The sequence below is a fragment of the Simochromis diagramma genome, unplaced genomic scaffold (assembly GCF_900408965.1).
Source record: "Simochromis diagramma unplaced genomic scaffold, fSimDia1.1 OVJJ01000107.1, whole genome shotgun sequence".
Taxonomy (NCBI): domain Eukaryota; kingdom Metazoa; phylum Chordata; class Actinopteri; order Cichliformes; family Cichlidae; genus Simochromis; species Simochromis diagramma.
In genome coordinates, this window is record NW_024387209.1 from 3,507,366 (window position 1) to 3,527,688 (window position 20,323).

A 20,323-nucleotide genomic window follows, 5' to 3' on the forward strand; every position below is an offset into this window, starting at 1 on the left:
CTCATCCAAACCTGACTCCCACAAGACAACCAAGTTTGATTGGACTCATCCTTCAGCCTGACAGCTGCGTCACTTCTGGTGTCTACAATTTAGTTTGAGGGTTGCCACCACGACAAGCACCAACAATATATACGTATAACCAGTAACAGAGATTAGATCAGGGTCTCTGAAGATTCAGGGGACCACTGATTAAATATTTGGGCATTCTAGTCTGGCATCTTGCTTCATCACCTGATCCATCACACCACCAGCCTCTCTTGACCCAAGTGTCCATGACGTGGCCTCAGGTCTCATAATACAATTACAAAATCAATCACACACCCATATGTCGGCTTGCTTCACTAGAACCGTGGATCCCCCAGTTGGGGAGCTTTTCAGCACCTCACCAGAGACTCCAAAAAAGGTGCATAATCTGTGATGGCACTCAGTTCGTAAGGTGCAGGAAAAACATTATCTCGCCCACTATGGACAAACTCTATGTGCAGCTGGGGGGCTAAAAATAAACTCACTCCTGTGAACCCCCTCACCTGACAGTCCTGTGTCCCTAAATCCAGTTTAAACAGGTACAGATTGAATTGCCTTTGACTACCGCCAAATTCAGAAAGTACCGGACCGCTATGGTGAGTGGTGCGTCCACAGGAGAACAGACCCGTACGGTTTGTTAAGGCCGAGCCAAGCCCCATGCATTTAAGATACATTCTCACTAAGCAATATCAAATGAGGCTCCAAGTTTGGCCTTCATGAATGTCAAATCAGCCCAGATGATCCCTCCAGGTAATTTTTCCATGCCAGGGTCTCTCTAATCAAACTGGTTCTGGGTGAGGGTCAGACTAAGAAGTCAGTGTCTGAACCCATGTATTAAAAAAGCGCAGTAAAAAAAAAAAAAACACCCATATGCCTTTAACGTAATGTATCTGTATTGCTTTAATGTTTTTATTTCATTTTTTTCCTCAGGAACAGGTAAGCCATGACAGCATAATGTAAATGATAAGCGTAAACAAAATCTGAGACCCTTTTGCACATCCATAGTAGAACATTCATACAACATACAAGTCTCATCTGTACAAGGGGTCACAGAATCTTTTTTTTTTTTTAATTTCAATGAAACAACAAGGTAACTCTTGACTCAAAGCCAACAGGTACAATATAGTTTAGATTTTTTTAAATTGTATTTCAACATTTAATTCTTTAGTTTTTCTTTTCAAATGACATTGATTTAAGTGCACTGTACCTCTTTGCTTTCAATAAAGCGCCACCGTACATTCCTAAAATCATTAACGCTGTAAAAACTGCAAAGCTGTGACAATGAAACATGGAAATTTGTAAGGAAATGAAAGAATAAATAAGAATAAATAAATCAATGACTCTCAAAGGGTGGGGGGGGGACACCTTTGGAGGTCTGACAAGGCTGCAAGTGCAGAGCTTTAGCATCACGATGAGACATGTCTGACTTTATCTACCTCCAGCACTGATGTCTATTTGAAATTTAATGTTTTGGTAATTGAACAGAACTTCATTGTTCTTCTTTGAGATGGGCACAGTGGGACTTTTCAATCTTAAGCAAATACATTTTGGAGACAACAAACGCCTGCCCACCCCCAAAATACTTTTGTCATTGCAAGACATCTCAATGTCTTGCTGTCTTGCAATTATTTAATATCGAACATCCCATAATAACCTGGCTGCTCAAGCTGAGCTAGACTGAAAAATGAATGAAACACAAAAAAAATGGAAACTGAGAAGCAGCATGCAGCAAGTTAGCATAGACGTATGAATCTTTGGCAAAATTATAACTGTAACTGTCACGGATGCATAAAAGCTGTTTTCATATTGCATTCGAGGTTGGCCTCCTCCTTTTTTTCTCACACATTTAAATGTAACAGCTTCGATATGTTTGCCTTCCAAATGTAAGGAAGCACACTCAGATATTTCTGTCTACACATTTCAGACCTGTCTCCTTTGCGCCCCACCTCGTTTGGGAAGAAGAAGAAAAAAAAACAGGCAGAAAAAAAAGAGTAATACATGACAAGGTGAAAACAAACATATACATGTACAAAGTAATGTACACCATATATTCAAACGCATTTCAAAATCGCCAGACTTTGAAATCATTAGCCAAAATAAGTATATATCTTTTTTTTTCTCACCCTATTAGGTAATCTTCTTTATCTAGACTGTACAATATATGTATATATGAGTAATCATGAGGGACCAAAGCAACAAAAATAAATCCTTTTTTTCGCTATGTCACCTTTCAAAGTAGTATCTATGTACATTTATATCAATATCAATTTTTTTTCCTTAGCTTATTGTGAATGGTTGAGCGTGTGTTCAACAAGCAGGCATTGCGCACAGTGTGGAAACTTCTCGTGTGTTTTTTTTCTTTGTTTTTAACACTAAATGGTATCCAGATGTAAATTTTGACAACACCGTGGAACATAAAACTGTCCTTGATACAGCGAAAGGTAACCCTGGCCCAAATGGACTGAAAACTAAATGAAAACAAAGGTAAAAACATAGCATCTCACCATCATGTGACTACTTCAACAGTGGGTTGTTCTACTTCCTTTTTTTGTTTGTTTTGTAGGACTCTGAGAAGAGTACAAAAAAAGTTTCTATTTCATGCAGTCTTTGACAAGTCATACGACGTCAGTGTACTCGTCTAAAGGTTTTTAGTTTTAAGCACATGGCATAGAATGATTTCAGTGATGTTGGATGTCACTATGGGGGGGGGGGGGGGGGGGTGCATTTTGGGACAACAACATGCATAAAGAACAGTGCATAGGTCCAGGTCATTGGGCCAGTCCCTGGTGATTTCCAGTGTGTTTCAGTGGCAGCGTCTATCAACAGGTCCACTACTGCAAGCAGTTGGTGATGACGAAGTCTGTGTGACTCTGGGAGGAAAGAGTCTTGGCCTGAATCAGCGGCTCCACCTTCTAGATAAAACAATCCCTCTGTCTGGCATGCAATTGCGAGCTTGCCGATATCAGGTGGATAATCCAAGAAGCAAGGTTTTTTTGTGTTTTTAGAGAGAGAAATCAGGCTCGGACTGGATGCTGAGGTGATGCAAAAGTGGCTGCACTGACACAAAGTTCGGTGACCTTAGCGTGGCATTGTTTTATTGTCCTTTTTTTCCCTCCCCTTTTCTTTTTTTTGTTAAGTCTGGTCTGTTATGTGCAGTTTAGATCAGTCGTTTCACTGCAGAGCCCTTTCCGACACATAACAGACCTGGAAATGGCCACTCTAAGGATTTCACAATGACTTTTGTGGAAGGTAGAAGAGTCAAGCTTAAAGATCAAGCTAACATGCATAATGTCTTCAGACAGTTTTGCTAAAAGCCATCAAGGCCAACATTTTTTTTTTTACTCCTGAAGATGAGTTCAAGAAAACAGATTTCTTTTTTTTTTTTCAATGTTTCATCTTTTAAAAGGAGGAAATAATAATGGCTTAACAGCTACATCATTCTCGCACTTGTATTGCAGCTACCTTTGGTAAATCAATCGACAAGAACAACAGAAAACCCTGAAACATCCACTTCCTTATATGTTCCCTGACTAGACTTTGCATTTTTCTTTTAGTCTTTAGCTAAGTTCTCCAAGCACAGGTTACCCTGTCGATAAATCTTCTCCCTCCAATGGCTTCCATGTTTGTCACATGCATAGCTCCGCATCACACATCCTCTAGCTCCAGTTTCGATCCACACCAAAGCCTTCAAACAGAGACTACTTCAATTAGATCAAAACAAACCAGCAAGGCAGAGAGGAAAAAACAGAGAAGGAAAACAAAAACCCAACATAAAACAGAAAGAAAGGACTCCATCCAGCCCTGGCAAAGAGGACACCAACAATGAGGGAAGATTGCAAAACAGCCACTGCCATTTGAACGTTAAGGGTTTCATCGCTTCATCATTTTAGAGACGAAGCCGACGATGGCGGAGGCGGGCTGATCTGGGTCCAGCTCAGCAAACAGGTGGCTGACATTGTCTGTTGTGCTTCCTTGTTTCCTTGCCACAAATCCAAAAAGCCTGAAAGCAAGAAAAACATATATTATACTTAAAGAAAGGCAAAGAACTCTGTTATCACAAGTCATTAGTCAGCAAGCAGTTTGACAGTCTACTTGTTACAAAAGTACTGTGCCAAAGTTAAAAACAAACAAACATGAATGCTTTTCATAACAAAAATATTCCAGTGTGTTTCAGTGACAGCGTCTATCAACAGGTCCAAATATAATTAAGGTGACCTTGAACAACTTCAAATTCATGCTGGGGCAAGCATCAAAAAAAACATTTTGTTTTTGAAACTTTGGCAGTTGATATCCTCAGTTGCTAAATGCTTGCTAGGTGTGTTAAAAGAAGAGCCGAGGCTTTTCTGAGACATTTTGATTGCATTAAACCAATGATGTCATCTATTTTTCAGTAAACAATCAAATTTCTCAGTTTCACCCTTGGATATGTTGAGTTTGTGTTAAAAATTTCTGTTAAATTTAAAGTTTGATGTGTCTCAACCTTTTTGCCAGATAAGGTTAAATACTGTAGGTATTGGACATCTGGAAAAGCAAACCAAACAATATTTTTTTAAGTGGTTAGTGAAATGAATTCAGTTGTTTATGACGTTCAGTACACAGATACCTCTTTATACACATTTATCTTTAAAGCATGCAAACTTACCTCACTGAGCCGCCTCCTTCTTTGCCCCATCTAAAGAAAAAAAAAAAAATCAAATACAAAATACAATAAAAAATATAATTTTGAATTAAGTAATTACACTAATCATATATATATATATATATATATATATATATATATATATAGTACATTAAAGGAAAGTCTTACTTTCTGTCCTGGGGATCAATGTCACAGTAGGTTACCGTGTTTATTGGATAATGTCTTCTAAAGAAAAGCCTGCAGTAAAAATGAATGAATGAATATAAAATAACATTACATTAAAAGACCGTGCTTGGATGTGAAACATTGCACAGGGTATCTCTTGGTGTTTGCTGAAAAATGCTGTCATGTGATTACTGGTTTACTGGCTACCACTAGAGGGTGCAAAATTACTTTTGCGTTAAACATTTCTTTTTGTTAGGGACTATCATACTAATATATATAACAGATATAACAGACCATTATTAAGACCATTGTTAATATTAGAGTTACTCCTGAACGTGCTTACTCACTTTCTTTGACTGTCGGTGAGTGTGATGCCCTGTGTGGACACTTTAAAGTGGACGGTGGTGGCAGCGGGCAGAGGGTTGGTTGACAGCGTCTGACTAATTGCCTTGGCAATTGCCTGAGGCCCAGTGAGCGATTCCATGTCCACAGAGTTGATGTAGAGAACATTGCACGCTAGAGGTAAACAATGGAAAAACACTGCTACATAAGAGAAGATCCTACAAAAAAACCAAAAAACAGTGTGCATGCAGTTTGTCTTAAAGTGATGGAAGCTGTAGTGAGGATAATTAAAAATGCATACAGTGAATAATGTTATGACACAAGTTATCATGCAATGCATATTTTTACATAGCGTGCATGAATTTCAAGTTTTTTCTGAGTTTTATTTAGTTGTAAAATTTGTTAACAGTGACTGAAACCCTCTGGGAAAGAGCACACTCATATTCAGTAAAATTTCATGATGAAGCAGAGCAGTGCAAACCAGTATTTACCATGGGCTTCCTCAGGAACCTTCTGGACTGTGAAGTAAGGATGACAAGGTTGTGTAAGCAAGTGATCTGATGTTTCTAAAAAAAAAAAAAAGTTTTTTTCTTTTTCTTGAAATGCACAAATTGTCCATTCAGGGACCAGAACAGGCCTGATTCCATTAGTCTGTGCCACAACTGGTGACTGGCCAAACTGTTTCACATATATCTGATTATAAGCTGGTCTTTGTCATGCATGCGCAACATATCTGCAAAAGAACAGCACACGCTGACATCCAAATGCTGGATGTTAAACTCCTCATTGTGAGTAAAGTGACAAATTTTAAAGTAAACCACATGGGAACCGGCACTAAAACATTTGTAGCAACAAATCTAATCCCACATAAAATCACCATCATCCAGTTGAATATGGATATTTTAGGGAAGCAAACAAAAGCAAAGTGGCTAAAGCTAAAGCTATCCAGAGTCCGGCGCAAGCCATATGCTAGCAGCCTCATTATGAACCTCAGTATGCCCGCGGAATAAAAGCAGTTACGAAAAAAAAATTATGACAGAAGTGAAAAGGAAAAGGTGTTGATTTCATGTTGGCTGTTGAATTTATAAACATATCAGAAAATGTAACTGTTTTGTTGTATGAATCTCTTGCAACTGGTTTTATTTGGTAAGCTGAAATATGTCAGGTAAAACTAGATATACAGGAAGTCATTTTAATTATCTGCATCTCTTTCCAGTAGGTTATTTTCAGTTACTTCTGTGAGACAATACCTGGTAACTTACTGTAGTTTTGGGGGAAAATTTTAGAAGTTTAAAAATTTCTATTATTGCTATATCATTTAGAATATTGCATTGAAGAAAATGTGATTTTGTTGTCATTTTTAGTTTTAAGAAAGAAACCAGAATTCAAAAAAATTGGTATTGGCACATCACACTTAAAAAAAAGAACTAAAAAATTGGAAATTGGAACAGGCCAAGAAAATTGCAATTGGTGCATCTCTACTTTTCACAAAGAGTTAGTTTTTGCAGAATCATAATTTATCCCATTTTTCTTTTGGTAGACTCCAATGACACTTACCCGCTCCCTGCTTAAGAAGTTCAACAACTGGATCAGTTGGTGTGGTGAGTTCTAGTGCCTCTTCATTTGGGTCTGGAGAGACCGAATAGAGTAGATGTTATATTTTTGCATCTGAATACAATTACTTGCAGCAAATAAATTGTAAAGTGTAAAATAAAATTGACATTTTTATCAAAAACATGGAAGTACCTATCAATAATTTGGTTTGTACTAAAAGTCTGAGTGGATTCCCGTTCCATAAAATGTTAAAGAAACTAAGAAAGTAGAGTTAAAAAAACAAGAGTTACCTTTGGTGGGGATCATCAGTTTGCATGGCAAAGCCAGTGGGGTCATTGAGTGTTGGTACACCAAAGCAGAAAGACAGCCTACAAACAGAAAGCAATGGTCTCTCTGTCAGACTGGATCAGTCTGATATTAAATTAAATTTCAACCTGTGATTTTGATGTTGCAAACAGAAAAAAAAAACACCAGCAGAAACTCACCAAAATAGGGTTCATTGGGACAGCCCTTCAGGCGGACACCTTTGGGGTTCGTCTCAATCAGGAAGTGCCGCACTAGCTCGTTAGTCATGTCACCAACTAAAAGAAAGACATACTCAGCTGATCCAGCTGTTGGAGAAGGCAGATGTTTCACAAGCAAGCCAAGAGCAGAGTGCGGGAAGCCTTTACCTTTTTTGTTCTGCTGGACAGTTGGTGGTGGGCAGGCCACCTTCATGGCCAGACCATAGGCCCCTCTGAAAGAGTGGCTGTCCCTTATGACGAAAGCCCCAGGCTCCCTGTCCTTCAGCAAACTGATGGCTAAAAGAAGAAGATGAGGAGAATGAAAAGAAAAGCAATGATGAGAGGATGAGCAGCTGAAGTTGGTTGAAGTTCCTGACTCTCACCTTGCTCTCTGGAGATGTCTGGCTTGTACCAGTACTTGGAGGTGTCCTGGACAAACTTGACATTCATCTTGATGTCAGGATAACCGTCTGTTTGAATGAAATTAGGTGAAGAAAATCAGTGATATTTAGCCCATGAGGTTCATGAAAGGTATTAAAAAAAAAAAAAAGTTCCCTTTTACCGTATATAGACTTGGAGACGTCTGGGAGAGTGTGTGTCCCAGACAGGTTAGGCGTGCTGCTAACACTGATCGGTATTGGCATCAGGTTCTTGTTCTCCATTCTGTCTGCATCTCCACTGGACATGTGTCGCTTTTCTGGCAGCTGTGGGGAGACTGGGAAAGCAGGCGTGGCAGGCTGATGGATGCTCCCCTGGCGAGAGGCAGCGCCCAGCTCATCAGGCGTACTGTGTCCACTCGTTGCCGTGCGGCGCCCCATCAGAGGGCTAGGTGGCACACCGGCAGCTGCTGTTTTAGGGTTTCGGCCAATCAGAGGACTTGAAGGAACACCAGATGGAGGTGGGTGCCTGCCCAGCAAGGGGCTGGCTTGACCCAGGCGTCTCTGCAGTGCAGGGCTCGGAGGAGTGTTGGTGGCCACTGTGCGGTGGAGGGTGTTAGGGCTGCCGGGGACTGTGTGGACGCCCATAATGTTGACCTGAGATCCGTCTGGGGAAGCAGGTCTGTGGGGGTGAATAGAGGCGGGGCTGTGTGGGACAGCATCTGAAGAACTAGTTCTTCTTCTACAATCATAAAAGTGAGAAAAGGTATGTTATTGTATTTTTGTACCTGATCCTTACACCGAACATTAAATGTGATAAGGATGCTCAAGCTGACTTGATGTTGACATTTCAGCACTTATTCCAGTTCGTAAAATACATCTTGTGGATGATATCGGCAGCTCATATCTAAGTAACCTCAATGAAAATTACCTCACTGTATAATGTTATTATTATTATTTTAAAAGCATTATTAGGTCTTTTGGTTGGTTCGTCGCCCTCCGAAAGGATCCTAAACATGAACATATTGTATCAGTTTCGGGGGTGGGGTTTGGGTTTTAGTTAAATAGTGGCATTGAATATGCATTCATTTTTGTCTGTATCTGTGTGGATAGTTATTATTTATTATAATCTGATTGCCATTTTGAATTGAATCTGCAATTTTGACTCTATTTAGCTGTTTATGTGGATTAAATATAGATAGAAAACAGAGTGACTTCATCTTTGCTCAGTCTTTGATACTAAATTAATATGGCTATTGAACTTTTGTTCAGCTGCTCGCCAATGTAATGATGATGCTAATCTGTAAATTCAACGAGAAAGATCTGTAATCACTTATATGCTTGCTTTCCTGGATGTTTGGCTGCTAATCTATTCTCAGCATCACTTTCACTTCTCTACAGCATCATACTGAATGATGACACCATTGCTTTAGTCCAGTGATTCCCAAAGTGTGAGCTGGAGCCCCCTAGTGAGCTGTGATGGTACTGTAGGTGGGTGCAGTAATAACAGAAATTCAGTTTGAGGTACTGGTTTTATTTCTATCACTGCTGGGATAATGCTGCGATACATCATATACAGGCTACATGAAATGTGACTGGTGATTGTTCTCTAATGAAAGACATTGTACACAGGAAGTGATGTGGGATTTCTCAGTGTAAATCCTTACAAGCAAAGTCTTGAATATTTAGGCTCTGTCATGTCTTAAATACTTTTCGTTATGTTATTATGCTAACACAGCACTCAGACTGCTGGTTTACTTGTGGTTTTTAGAAGCAGATGTTAGGACTCCCCATGATGCACTAAGCACTTCTTTTTCACTCACCTCTCTTCAAACACAGTGTGTTTATATACATCTACAGCATGTTATTAAATTTTTTCTTCTCTTTTCTATCTTTTCTGTTTTGTCCTCATGTCTCTATGCTCTCATTTCTTTCCTCTGTGTCTATAACTTGTCTGGCCCCTCCCTGAGCCTGGTTCTGTCAAAGCTCTCTTCCTTTTAAAAGGGAGTTCTTCCTCCCCACTGTCGCCAAGTGCTTGCTCAGTTAACCTGAATATCTAATTTGGGTCTCCAAGCTATCTATATGCATGAAATGAAGTACTTTCACAGCAGTATGTCCCGATATGTGTCAATGTATTAGAACCAGAAACTTTTACTTTAATTTAAAATTTGGGCTTTTCACGCTCCAGTTGCAAAATCACTTTATTTTAACCTCAATCACAAGGGTTCTTCAGAAACTTTCAGCATCATACTCCGTAAATGACATCCTGGATATGAGTATAAAAAAAAAGAAAAGTAACATTTGCTTAACATGTATAAAAAACATGTACAGGCTAAAATTTTTATCCAAGAAAAATAAGTGACAGAAGACTCACCCATCAGTGCTGTGGATGGGACTGCTGAAGGAGAGAGGAGCATTCAAGGATTGTACCCTGGAGTCGCCAAAACCTCGATTATCTGCGTGTTAAAACAGACACACACATACATGTGTACGGTCAGATCGGTTTTTGGTGCATCACGCAACAGTTGGATGCCCTGAACGAAACAAGACAAATCAGTTAACAGGCATCAGAAGCTTGGAAAAGGCGAAATTGACAGAAACAGGAAATTAATCAAACATCAATCATCATAAAACAAAGACAAATCCATGTATAGTCGAGCACAGAAATATCAAATATGGGTTTGGTGGTGCCACAAAAAGTAAGCTTACCTTGTTCTCCAGTATTAGAATGAAAGTCTGACCACAAGAAGAAAAAAGAAGCAGACACCAACAGAAGAAGAGAGGGTGTGTGGAAAAGGAGGAGAGAAGAGAGATGCACTTTAGCTCAGAGCAAGAACTGTTAGCGTCGAAGCATTTGCAGGAACAATTCTACACACTAGAGGGCAGCAAAGTATTAAAGCAACCTTCTACCCTTCAGCTACAGTATGACATAGTGCAGGGATTCTGTGCACTGTACGCTTCTGTATAATTATCACTCGATGGCTAAAGTGCTTTTAGTCAAATCTAATTATGATTTGGGAGATTCAAATTCTTTGTATGCAAATACTGAAAACCTGAATGTTGTAGCATGAACTGAATATCATTTTGTACACATCATCTGTAGTATATATACTGTCAGTTCTAAATGAAGACAAATATATTTGATGCCGGTAAACTGACCTGCTCCACCCTGCTGATGAGGCTTCAATCCCAGCGGTGACACAGGAGTCTTGCTCAAATCTGGAGGAGAGCGAGCTACGAGAAAGAAAGAGATTCAAAAGATTCTTAAAAATTTTGTATTTGCAAAACTTTCTCATTAGTGATGACATATGAGAATATGTAATAATGTACCCTGACTAATACAAGGAATGAAAGCACAGAGGTTTTCCCTTTTGCAAAAGTATGATGCAACATGGAAATTCATCAGATGGTGGATTTACATGTACGAATATGTAACACTTGAAGGCTCATAGGTGTCAAACTCTGGCCCGCAGCCTAATTACATTTGGCTTGCAAAGCCATACCAAATTATTATTAGAGCTGGCCTACTGGTATTATACAGCTAATATATATATTGTTTAGTATTAAGCTTTGCTTGTTCCATATTCAGTTTTTCTGCAAAACTTGTTTGAGTCCATAAGAAGAGATTCATTCTTATATCTGGAGGAAGATTTTTTTTTCAATAAATATTAACGTTAGCCCGCGACCTTGTTCCAGTTTTGAATTTTGGCCCACTGTGTATTTGAGTTTGACACCCCTGGCTGAAGGTGAAGGCTGTCATTGAATTAGAAGTGTGCTGAGGGTGATTTCAGTTACTGTGGTGCCTGCTGACTGACAGAAGTTAAATCTGTGCATATGTTCAAAAACAGACTTTGCTGTCACTGCCTTAAGGCACTGCAAACCTACACAGGTTTTTGCAGTTTTATCTTCTGTGTCATACACTTTAAATTTGCGTGTAATGAAATGTGCTACTTAATTAAAAACTATCTTTCCATATTTGTATTTATATTTCTATTCATGTGTAAACTTTGGAAATCTTTATCACGTGTATATGTCAAATTATTTGCTTCTTTGGAATTTGTATTTATGCTAACCTCGATGTAAATATGAAAAGAAATGTGAATGTGTTATGGAAATAAATTTGCACACATTTAGCATGAGCATCACCACACCAGAGCATTCTGCTACACAAACAATGACGAGGTAAAATGGAGAGGTAAAAATGTAAAGATGGAGCTGTGACAATGCAAGGTGAGTAGGTGTGAGACACAGAAATCACCACACATATTTTCCAATGTTTCCCAAATAAGAGGCCAGCAAGCACCTTGTAACATGCTTAATTGATTAATTCAAAGGAAGTGGCATGGTAAAGGGTAAAGGTGGGCAAATATGAATGTTTGTGCAAAAGAACACCTTCTTATTAGAACACTTGTGAGTTCAGGACTAATGACAGGAGAGAGGACAAGTCTGGGGTTCCCAAATATCAGTATCACACAGACTGTCTGAACACGGAGGTCAGTGCTATAACTGAATTGAATACATATATTTTGGGGGCAGTGGTTGGTGAGATGACTTGTAAGTTTGATTGTTTTGACTATAAAAACACACCTGGTTTGATGGAGGCAGTGAAAAGGACAGCTCTCCTTTTCAGTGTTGTTGAAAGGATTATAATTTAATGTTAATAGCTCAAATATATCCTATGTTATCCCTAACCTGGAGAGTTTTTCAAAGATTATAAAATACACCTTAGTCCACATTACTTTATATTTAATTGCACCAACATGGCCAAAGAATAAAATGACAAAAAGCAAAAGGATGGAAAGATAGATAAAAAGCAGAAGTAATAAAGATTGTTTCTTTCAGCCCTCACTGAGTTTCTTCTCTTGACCTCTACATTTGCATTTGAAAGAAATCACTAACAACATGGAAAATCCTTCTTTTGATTTGTTTGTCGGCTGTGAAGTCACGCAACCCTTATTAGTTGCTCTTTCCCAATAGCCTCAGGCTTCATGTCTGTGTCTTTCTTTGATATATTTGAAGCGCATTGATAACAGAAATTTAAAGAAATCAAATAGCTGTTGAATTTAATTAAAAATATGGAGTCCAAAATTACATTCCTAGAAGACCACCCATATGGAAAGGATATATATACATCTTATAAAGTTTGTATCTGTCTTGTATGAAACTTGTATGAAAAGCATACAAGAGTGAAAACACATATAAGATCCCTTGAAAAATTATATAATGAAACTTGTATGTTTTGGATACTTACTAAAAAAATATATGAAAGTAATGAGAAAGTGGCCACTTTCATGAGTAAATCATATGTTTTTACTATTTCTTTTCCGTATGGGCAATGTTGGACGAGGAGTGCACAGAACAGACATAATAATGAGTGTTTAAGAAAGACTTTTATAGTCTGTTTCTTTCCTTGAAACTTTGTTCTCTCATCTCCCTTGACAATACTGATGGGTTGAGCGAATGACAGAGCCCGCCTATGCAAATCATTTCTGTCAAACATCTCATAGCTTTGACACTTTGGGTATTCACAGCTCGCAACACTCTTTGAAACAAAACAATGATGGATCAGGTCTTCGTCTGGACCCTGCTCCTCCTGAGCTTTTCTGGAACTTCTAGCAAGTATGTTTACATTGAGGAGAAAATGCCTTGGGATAAAGCTTTAAGTTACTGTCAGCAGAAATACACAGACTTGGCCCCGGTCAGTAATGAACGGGATAACCTCAAGCTTCAGGAGCTCTCTCACAATCTCAATGACTACATCTGGTTTGGACTGCTGAGGAATCTCTCAGACAAAAACAAGTGGCTGTGGTCAGGAGGTGGAGAGGTGACTGAGCTTTGCTGGAAGCAGGATCAACCTGAAAACCGACCCAATGAAGACTATGGACTTTTTGATAACAAAAAATGGCGTGATGCACATGCAGACCATATCAACCCTGTCTTCTGCTACAGCGCAGTAGTGGTGGAAGAGGAAAAGAGTTGGGAGGAAGCTCTGGAGTACTGCAGGGAGCACCATGATGACCTGGCCAGTGTGGCATCAGAAACTGAGATGCTGCTCATTCAGAAAGAGCTGAATAAATATCACAGCACTAAACATGTCTGGATTGGTTTGCGCTTCTTATCTAAGGACTGGATCTGGGTGGATGGGCAGGAGATGGACTACGAAGCCTGGGATGAAGGGGGAAAACCATTGTGTCCGCAGGCTAAGATGAAGTGTGCAGCCTTACAGAAGACAGGAGGGCGTCTGAGTAGTTGGAGGGCTCATGACTGTGAGAAGAGACTCAGTTTTATTTGCTACTGAGCTGTTTCCATTGCAAAATCATTTAAAGCCTTTATTTACTGTAGTTTGGTTGTTTATCTTTTTTTTCTTCTATTTTATTTGGAGTTTGTTCTTTGCTGTGTATTTGTTTTATTTATATATAATGAAAACAAAATTACTTAATTTAAACTTCAGCCTCTGTTCACAATTAAGTGTTTTCCAGCAGCCTTTCTTGTGCATTTTTTAATAAAGAAACAAATGTAATTTAGATTCAGACCAACAATTTCTATCTAATGTCTTAGACAGAGTGAGCCTATGTGTGTTGTGGCTATGATTAGGGGATGGAGAATATGGAATATGGAATAAATTCTCACCTCCACCACCTCCAAAGGTGGAACTGTTGGCAAACCTGTCTGTTTCATTGTCCTGAAACGTCTCTCGGTAGCTGTGCATTGGACCCTGAAAGAGATGATCAAGGCACACAGATATGGAGTTATGTCAGGAAGTATAAAAGAAAAGTATAATTAGTCTACAGAAAAATCAATGCAGCTTGACTTGATTAGAGTCAAGACACAATATCATGACAGAGTAATTAATAAGCTAAAAATAATTTTAAAAAAAGAGAAAAATCAAACTATAATGGATCAACCAAAAAGACATGAAAGCTAAAACCTGCCTCTCTTTAATGGTTTTTGCCCAGAACTTTCGATTGACTAGCAGACATGGCTGAGGGGTTGTACAAGTTCCTACACCGTGAGCATATGGGACACATAAAACAGAGCAAGACCACGAAGATATTTAAAAACAAGTAAAAGAAATTAAAATATGGAAAGTGCAGGAACATGAGTGTACTGTGTTATTCCTCCTCTGCAGCGTTCGCAGTCAGCTGTGGGTACTTTACAAAAGTTTTGGGTTGATGAGATAGCAGAACATCACATCAGTCAGCTCTGCTTGATATAAAAGCATGCGTAAGTTTCTCTCTCTCACTCAGAGCAAGCAGAGTTTGAAGTTCAAACACATTTTTCCGCGGATAAGAGAAACAGAACAGAAAGTTAAAATTCAAATCAGCAGTCACTGCTAGTTTGTTGCTTGGTTGGGGTAGGTCTGAAGTCAGAACTTTTATGAACAATAAACAGTCGAGAGCTCGATGTTTTACTGTAGCTCACCTCATGCTGAAGGGACTCTCTTCCATAATACCAGGATAGGCCCAAAGCTGGGCATGAAGTATGACTGTTTGCTTCCTCCTGCACCACCCCAATTAAAAACATGTCGCTATATGTCGCTATAGCGCCTTTGTGCATAAAATGAAACTACTTCAGTGCAAATATGAACTTATCGGCTAATAATAGCTACTTGCGGAACTATCAGAAGCAACATTTCTAATGGCACAATAGAATTTAAAAAGCAAATAGGAGAGAGAGCAGAGACATCTGTCAACTACTGTATGTAACATGTGTTGACATTGGATAGGTTGTCCACCAGAGGGCACTCTGCAACTTCCCTTTGGGCAGTGCACAGCCTGCTGACCAGTGCAGAGTCAGGCAGAGGGTAAATGAATAACTACACATAACAAATATCAAGTAAAGGGTTTATTTTCCTTGTCTAAAAGAATACATATTTACGTATTAGAGTTTCAGATTTTTAAATCAGCTGATGCTGGTATTGGTCTTGAAAATCCTACAACAGTCAGCCTCTAGGATTTATCATGATTTTCAGTGGGGACAAAATTAGTGACAAAATCATGTGCTCGTGGCTTAACCATAAAATCAAGTGCTGTACCTCTCTGGGTCTTCCTCCTGGGTTGAGAGCAAGATTGTTGGAAAAGTCTGGTGAATCCACTGCTGACGTACTATCATGGCCGCTCTGGTACTGTCCCTCACTCGTGGTCCGACGCCTGCCCGTTTCCTGTGTCACTTCTGGGGTCATCCCTCTGGAACGAACTCCTGTATCCCCCAAAATATTTGAGTATGAGGTATTATCAAATCATTATGCCTTTTTTTAAACATCTTTTTATGTTGCTTGTGTAGTCCCGGGATATTTGTATGTATCAGCTAAAGAGAAAGCATCCTATCAATATAAAAGGGCAGCATCATTCCCTCTTTAAGAGAGGCAGAGCCAGTGAGAAAGATTCTCAATGTTTAAAAACGTGGCTGCAAGTAATAAGAAAGCAGTGGGAAAGGACAAATAATTGGGAAAATGATGAGGAAGCAGAGAAAGTTTCTAGAAATGCAAGACGAATAAAATGAAACAAAGACAGAATTTAAAGGTGGGGTAAAGTGGACAAACCAGAGAAGGAATAGGAGCGATGGCGGTCAGATTGTTGTGATGTCATGCTTTCACTGATGCCCCGAATACGAGCGTTGTACTCTGTTTCCGGGGAGGGATGTCAAGTGGTGGAAGGGAGGCAGCAGGTGAAGGTAGAGGAGGAGGAGGAGAGTGAGTGCAGAGGAAGAAGCAGTGGAGGGTAGGGTTTCCATACAGTGAAGAGATGGGTTGAATGGAAAAGGAAAAGAAAAATCAGAGCAGAAATGGATAAATAAAAGTACTCTCCAAATGAGATGACACGCAAGCCCCTAGCTAAAAAAGGAACTTACATTTTTGTTCCACTGGGAGGCACTTTAGAGCTTCCAAATCATTTCAAAGAAAATCGTGCATGCCGACATTGCATGGAAGCTGGGATCTCTGAATGCCTGGCTATTCTTACTCTCACCTCATTTCCACTCTCAGCAGCTCTGCACAGCTCTCTGAGTCAGAGAAGCTAACTTTATGAGTAAGGCTTATTCCTCTAATACAACACCCTGTAATGGATCGGTTATAGAAACTGCACCGCTTGCATTCTACTTGGTTCTTAAGATTACAGAGACTTCAAGATAATGCGTAAATTGTGTTAGCCATTTTGGATATATACGTTTTGTTGAATATCATTTTCAGAATATCAAAAGTGTTTTAGGCTATATCATATGCTACAAATCTGCTTTACATCTTTATGCTTATTTATTATCTCATTAGTTTCATGCAAATCATCCATAATGTTCCCTGAACCTCCAAAACAGAGCATCGCTAATGACTGTATTAACCTGCTCTTTGAGTCCCCTTTAGGGGCTACAACATGCCACCATCAGTCCAACAACCCACAAATGCTGACATATGTGTGTTTGTGCAATCTTTTCCTTGAAAACAAGAATAGCAAAAAACTATTTCACATATTCTTTTTTAAACCTTAAAAAACTTGGAAACTTTGAAGCTAATCCATAATAGGCATAATAGATAATCAACTGTAAATGAATTAATTTATGCACAAAAAAAAAACAAAGAACAGCATAATATCCTGCAACAGTTACAAGTCCAGTACCACTCACTCTGTCCCTTCCTTATTCATACACTAACTCCAGACAATATCTTGAAGCCTTACCTGCAATACGGTGTGCTACCAGGCCTTCCAAGTTTAGCGTCTCCTCCTCAGCATCTTGTTCTCTGGGCAACGATGAAGAAGATGTGTCCTTGGGCTGTGGAGTTACAGTGGGAAGGGGTGAAGATGAGGCACTATAGCCTGGATACGGAGACGAGCCCTGCAGTTCTGGGGAGTGTGAAGTGCCACTGCTTGGGTGGGAGTTCATGGGCTTCACTGGGGTCTGCTGATTGAAATTAGAATCAGTGGTGTAATGAAGGGGTGCATGGCGAGTATGGAGGTAGGGCTCAGGAGTGTGTGTTGGGGTGATATTTTGGTGTTGGTAGCCAGCATTGGGCCTCTGGGGAGAATGCACTGGAGACTCCATAACTGGGCTCTGGCTGACTCTCCCAGATGAGCGATGGGGCTGATGAATGCCGTCGCCAATTGATCCAGAGCTGTTGTAGCCATGGATAGCAGAGTCTGCTTGGTATGATGGCCTGGCCAGGGTCTGGGAGAATGGCACCTGGGATGAATTGAGGCTGTTCTCACCAGGGGGCGCACTGTGGGACTTAGACATGTGAGAGTTGATTGGGTCTAGGTCAAGCATCAGCATATTTAGTGCCTCGATTGACTGCTCAATGTCACGCTGTGAAGCTGAGGTGGGAAAGTGGGGCAAGCTATGAGTTGACTGAAGAGGAGGACCAAATGGATCGTCTGGTAGGCTATGCTGATGCCAGGCACTGAGACCTCGTTGTACAGCATCCCGGCTACTGGTGCTCCTCTCAGGGGCCCTGGGCATAAGTTTTGGGGTGGTCTCAGGGCTGCTGGCAGGTGGGTTCCCAAAGGACTGTGAACGATACATCCCTCCTCCATTTTGATAATTGTTGTAACCCCCCTGTGGCGATGGTGAGTCCACGGATCTCTCTTGCATCGCTGTAGGAGTTTGTACTCCATGCACCGGCATCTCGCTTCTATCAAGGTATGGCTCGTCGTTCTGGCCACTGACAGGAGTCTGTGATTGGTAGTACAAGTCAGCTGGTGTTGCTTGGCCCTCAAGGGATGAGATGGTGCCCAAACTGTCCACACTGTTGCCCTCTTGACTATTAGGCAGCTCGTCGTCGAGAATATCTGTCTCACGCTCCTCTGTTGAAGGAGCGCCAACTAACCTGGTGTGGCTCCCGTTGACATGCACCTGTGCAGGAACTAAGTGTCGTACTCCTCCTCCTGGACAGGTAGATGTAGGCAGGTAGGCTTGCCGCTTAGTTGGTGCCTCAAGGCCACTCAGAAGTTGGTCGAGCTCTCTTTTTTCTTGCGGACTGAGTGGTGGGTGAGTTGCTGTTGGATTGTTGTGGCTCACAGCACTCTGCACAGACTGGCTTTGCTCATCTGTGCGATCAGTCTTGATCGATGCGGTAGAATTGCCTGAGTCACTGCTCACAGACAGGGTATGGTCGACAGCAGGGAGGGAAGTGTGGCCTGCCACAGGAAGGGTGTGGTCAGTAGTTTGCAGGGGATGGTTGGTGTGCTGCAATGGGTTCTCGTTAGTCAAGGGGTTTTCACGGACTGGGAGGCCATTGACTGTGACAACTCCCTCCAGGGAGTCTTTTTTCCGGATTTGGGCATAAAGACTTCCATCAAGTGGGCCCTGGGTATGAACAACATCTGTAAGAGAGAAAGATTACACAATATAGTAAACAATATACTAAAATTATGAAACAGCTCTCAACTCTAAAGTTCATGAAATGGAATTAACACAATTAAAAAAATACTTTCATTTAAATAATTTTGTGTTTAGGAAAAAACTGTTTACGTTAAGGTTAATGGGCCCCAATCATCAAGTCATTTTTTTGTATGGGACAGGATCCCTGACATCACAAACATAGTGACCCCCTCTGCACTCAACTCGTTTGATTCTCAGCTGCAGCATGCTGCCCAGCCACCAGCAACACAACCCCTGCAGCTCTATTAATAGCCAATTTTCAGATCTTAAAGCCCCTGTCACGTTGCGTCAGTGCAGGCCCACATGGTCTGACGTTAACATGGGTGGGTTCTGCACAACACACCGAAACAACTGGTCTGTGTCAGCCAAAGGGAAAAGGAGTCATGCCAGTTTGAAACCCCAGAGTTGGACTATGAGAGGAGCTGTCGTCTTTAGGTTGATTTCTTGCTGCTGAATCATGCTTGCAAAACAAAACCAGAGTAATTGCGTACATATTGTGCAATGCTATGAATAAAAGTAGCCACCTAACGCTTTACAAGAATGTGCAAACCATGTATGGGTGGACATATTATTATAATTTATTTTGTGGTGTTTATCATTTATAGCAAATCAGACAAGGTTATATTTCATCTGAACCAAACAAGTAAACTAAATTCCTTTGGTCTGGCTATGGTTGGTCTGGTTGGGTGTTAAAACAGTTTCAACTATTCAGCTCAAACTTTACACTGTTAGCTAAAATGCATCATAATTTCTTCGTAATAAACAAACTTTAATTAACTGATAGCTAGAGCTTTACCAATACCTATATTTTGTGATTTAAAAATCAGGTGATATTTTTTCCTATCAGATATACAAAACAGATACAGATTTCCATAACACACACCAAGCAATATAATACAACAATACAGTTTAAAAATAAACCTGCTTTATTGTGTATTACTTGTCTATGCTCGGCCTGACTCTGCTCAGATCAGCTGGTTGTTGTGCTTGTAGTCTTCCAAAAATGTGTTGCCAACAGGGAAGTTGCATCCATAGGTACATCGATACTTACTGAGCGTAACACTCCGCTAAGACGATTGAATTATTAAATTGAGATTTTTAGCTAGCTATTGTTATATTCAGCTGACAATTTCGACTGTTTAGCCATACTATTTGCAAACACAAGTTTACTTTCACATTAACCGAACTAATCTTTTCAAGCACCCCCTGGCTACTACAGAGATATCACTTGGAGGTTTTCTTCCCGTTCACCTCTTACATGAACACCAAAGGATAGGTCTTATGCCATATGCTCCAATATTTTATCCATATAATAAATACACAGTCTAATTGTATTTTAAACTGTATTTTAA

At 40.1% G+C, this 20,323-nt stretch overlaps 1 protein-coding gene across 3 annotated transcripts in view; it reads right to left on the reverse strand.

Annotated features, from left to right (window-relative positions):
- Positions 1–899: 899 nt before the first annotated feature.
- Positions 900–20,323, reverse strand: part of LOC120746114 (tensin-like) — a 121,306-nt gene continuing 101,882 nt past the window's right edge. The window contains exons 18-35 of one of the 3 annotated variants that reach the window (XM_040051408.1): positions 17,273–18,913; positions 16,147–16,227; positions 15,640–15,803; positions 14,235–14,319; positions 10,764–10,838; positions 10,314–10,340; positions 9,979–10,060; positions 7,790–8,346; positions 7,611–7,697; positions 7,396–7,524; positions 7,210–7,305; positions 7,015–7,092; positions 6,728–6,799; positions 5,662–5,736; positions 5,176–5,344; positions 4,832–4,900; positions 4,667–4,696; positions 900–4,024 (exon numbers count right to left, since the gene is read on the reverse strand). In XM_040051408.1, coding sequence (XP_039907342.1) covers positions 3,895–4,024; positions 4,667–4,696; positions 4,832–4,900; positions 5,176–5,344; positions 5,662–5,736; positions 6,728–6,799; positions 7,015–7,092; positions 7,210–7,305; positions 7,396–7,524; positions 7,611–7,697; positions 7,790–8,346; positions 9,979–10,060; positions 10,314–10,340; positions 10,764–10,838; positions 14,235–14,319; positions 15,640–15,803; positions 16,147–16,227; positions 17,273–18,913 — 3,647 coding nt within the window. In that variant the 3' untranslated portion in view covers positions 900–3,894. The remainder of the gene's footprint in view (positions 4,025–4,666; positions 4,697–4,831; positions 4,901–5,175; positions 5,345–5,661; positions 5,737–6,727; positions 6,800–7,014; positions 7,093–7,209; positions 7,306–7,395; positions 7,525–7,610; positions 7,698–7,789; positions 8,347–9,978; positions 10,061–10,313; positions 10,341–10,763; positions 10,839–14,234; positions 14,320–15,639; positions 15,804–16,146; positions 16,228–17,272; positions 18,914–20,323) is intronic. The other 2 variants (XM_040051406.1, XM_040051407.1) reach the window with 2 other exon arrangements.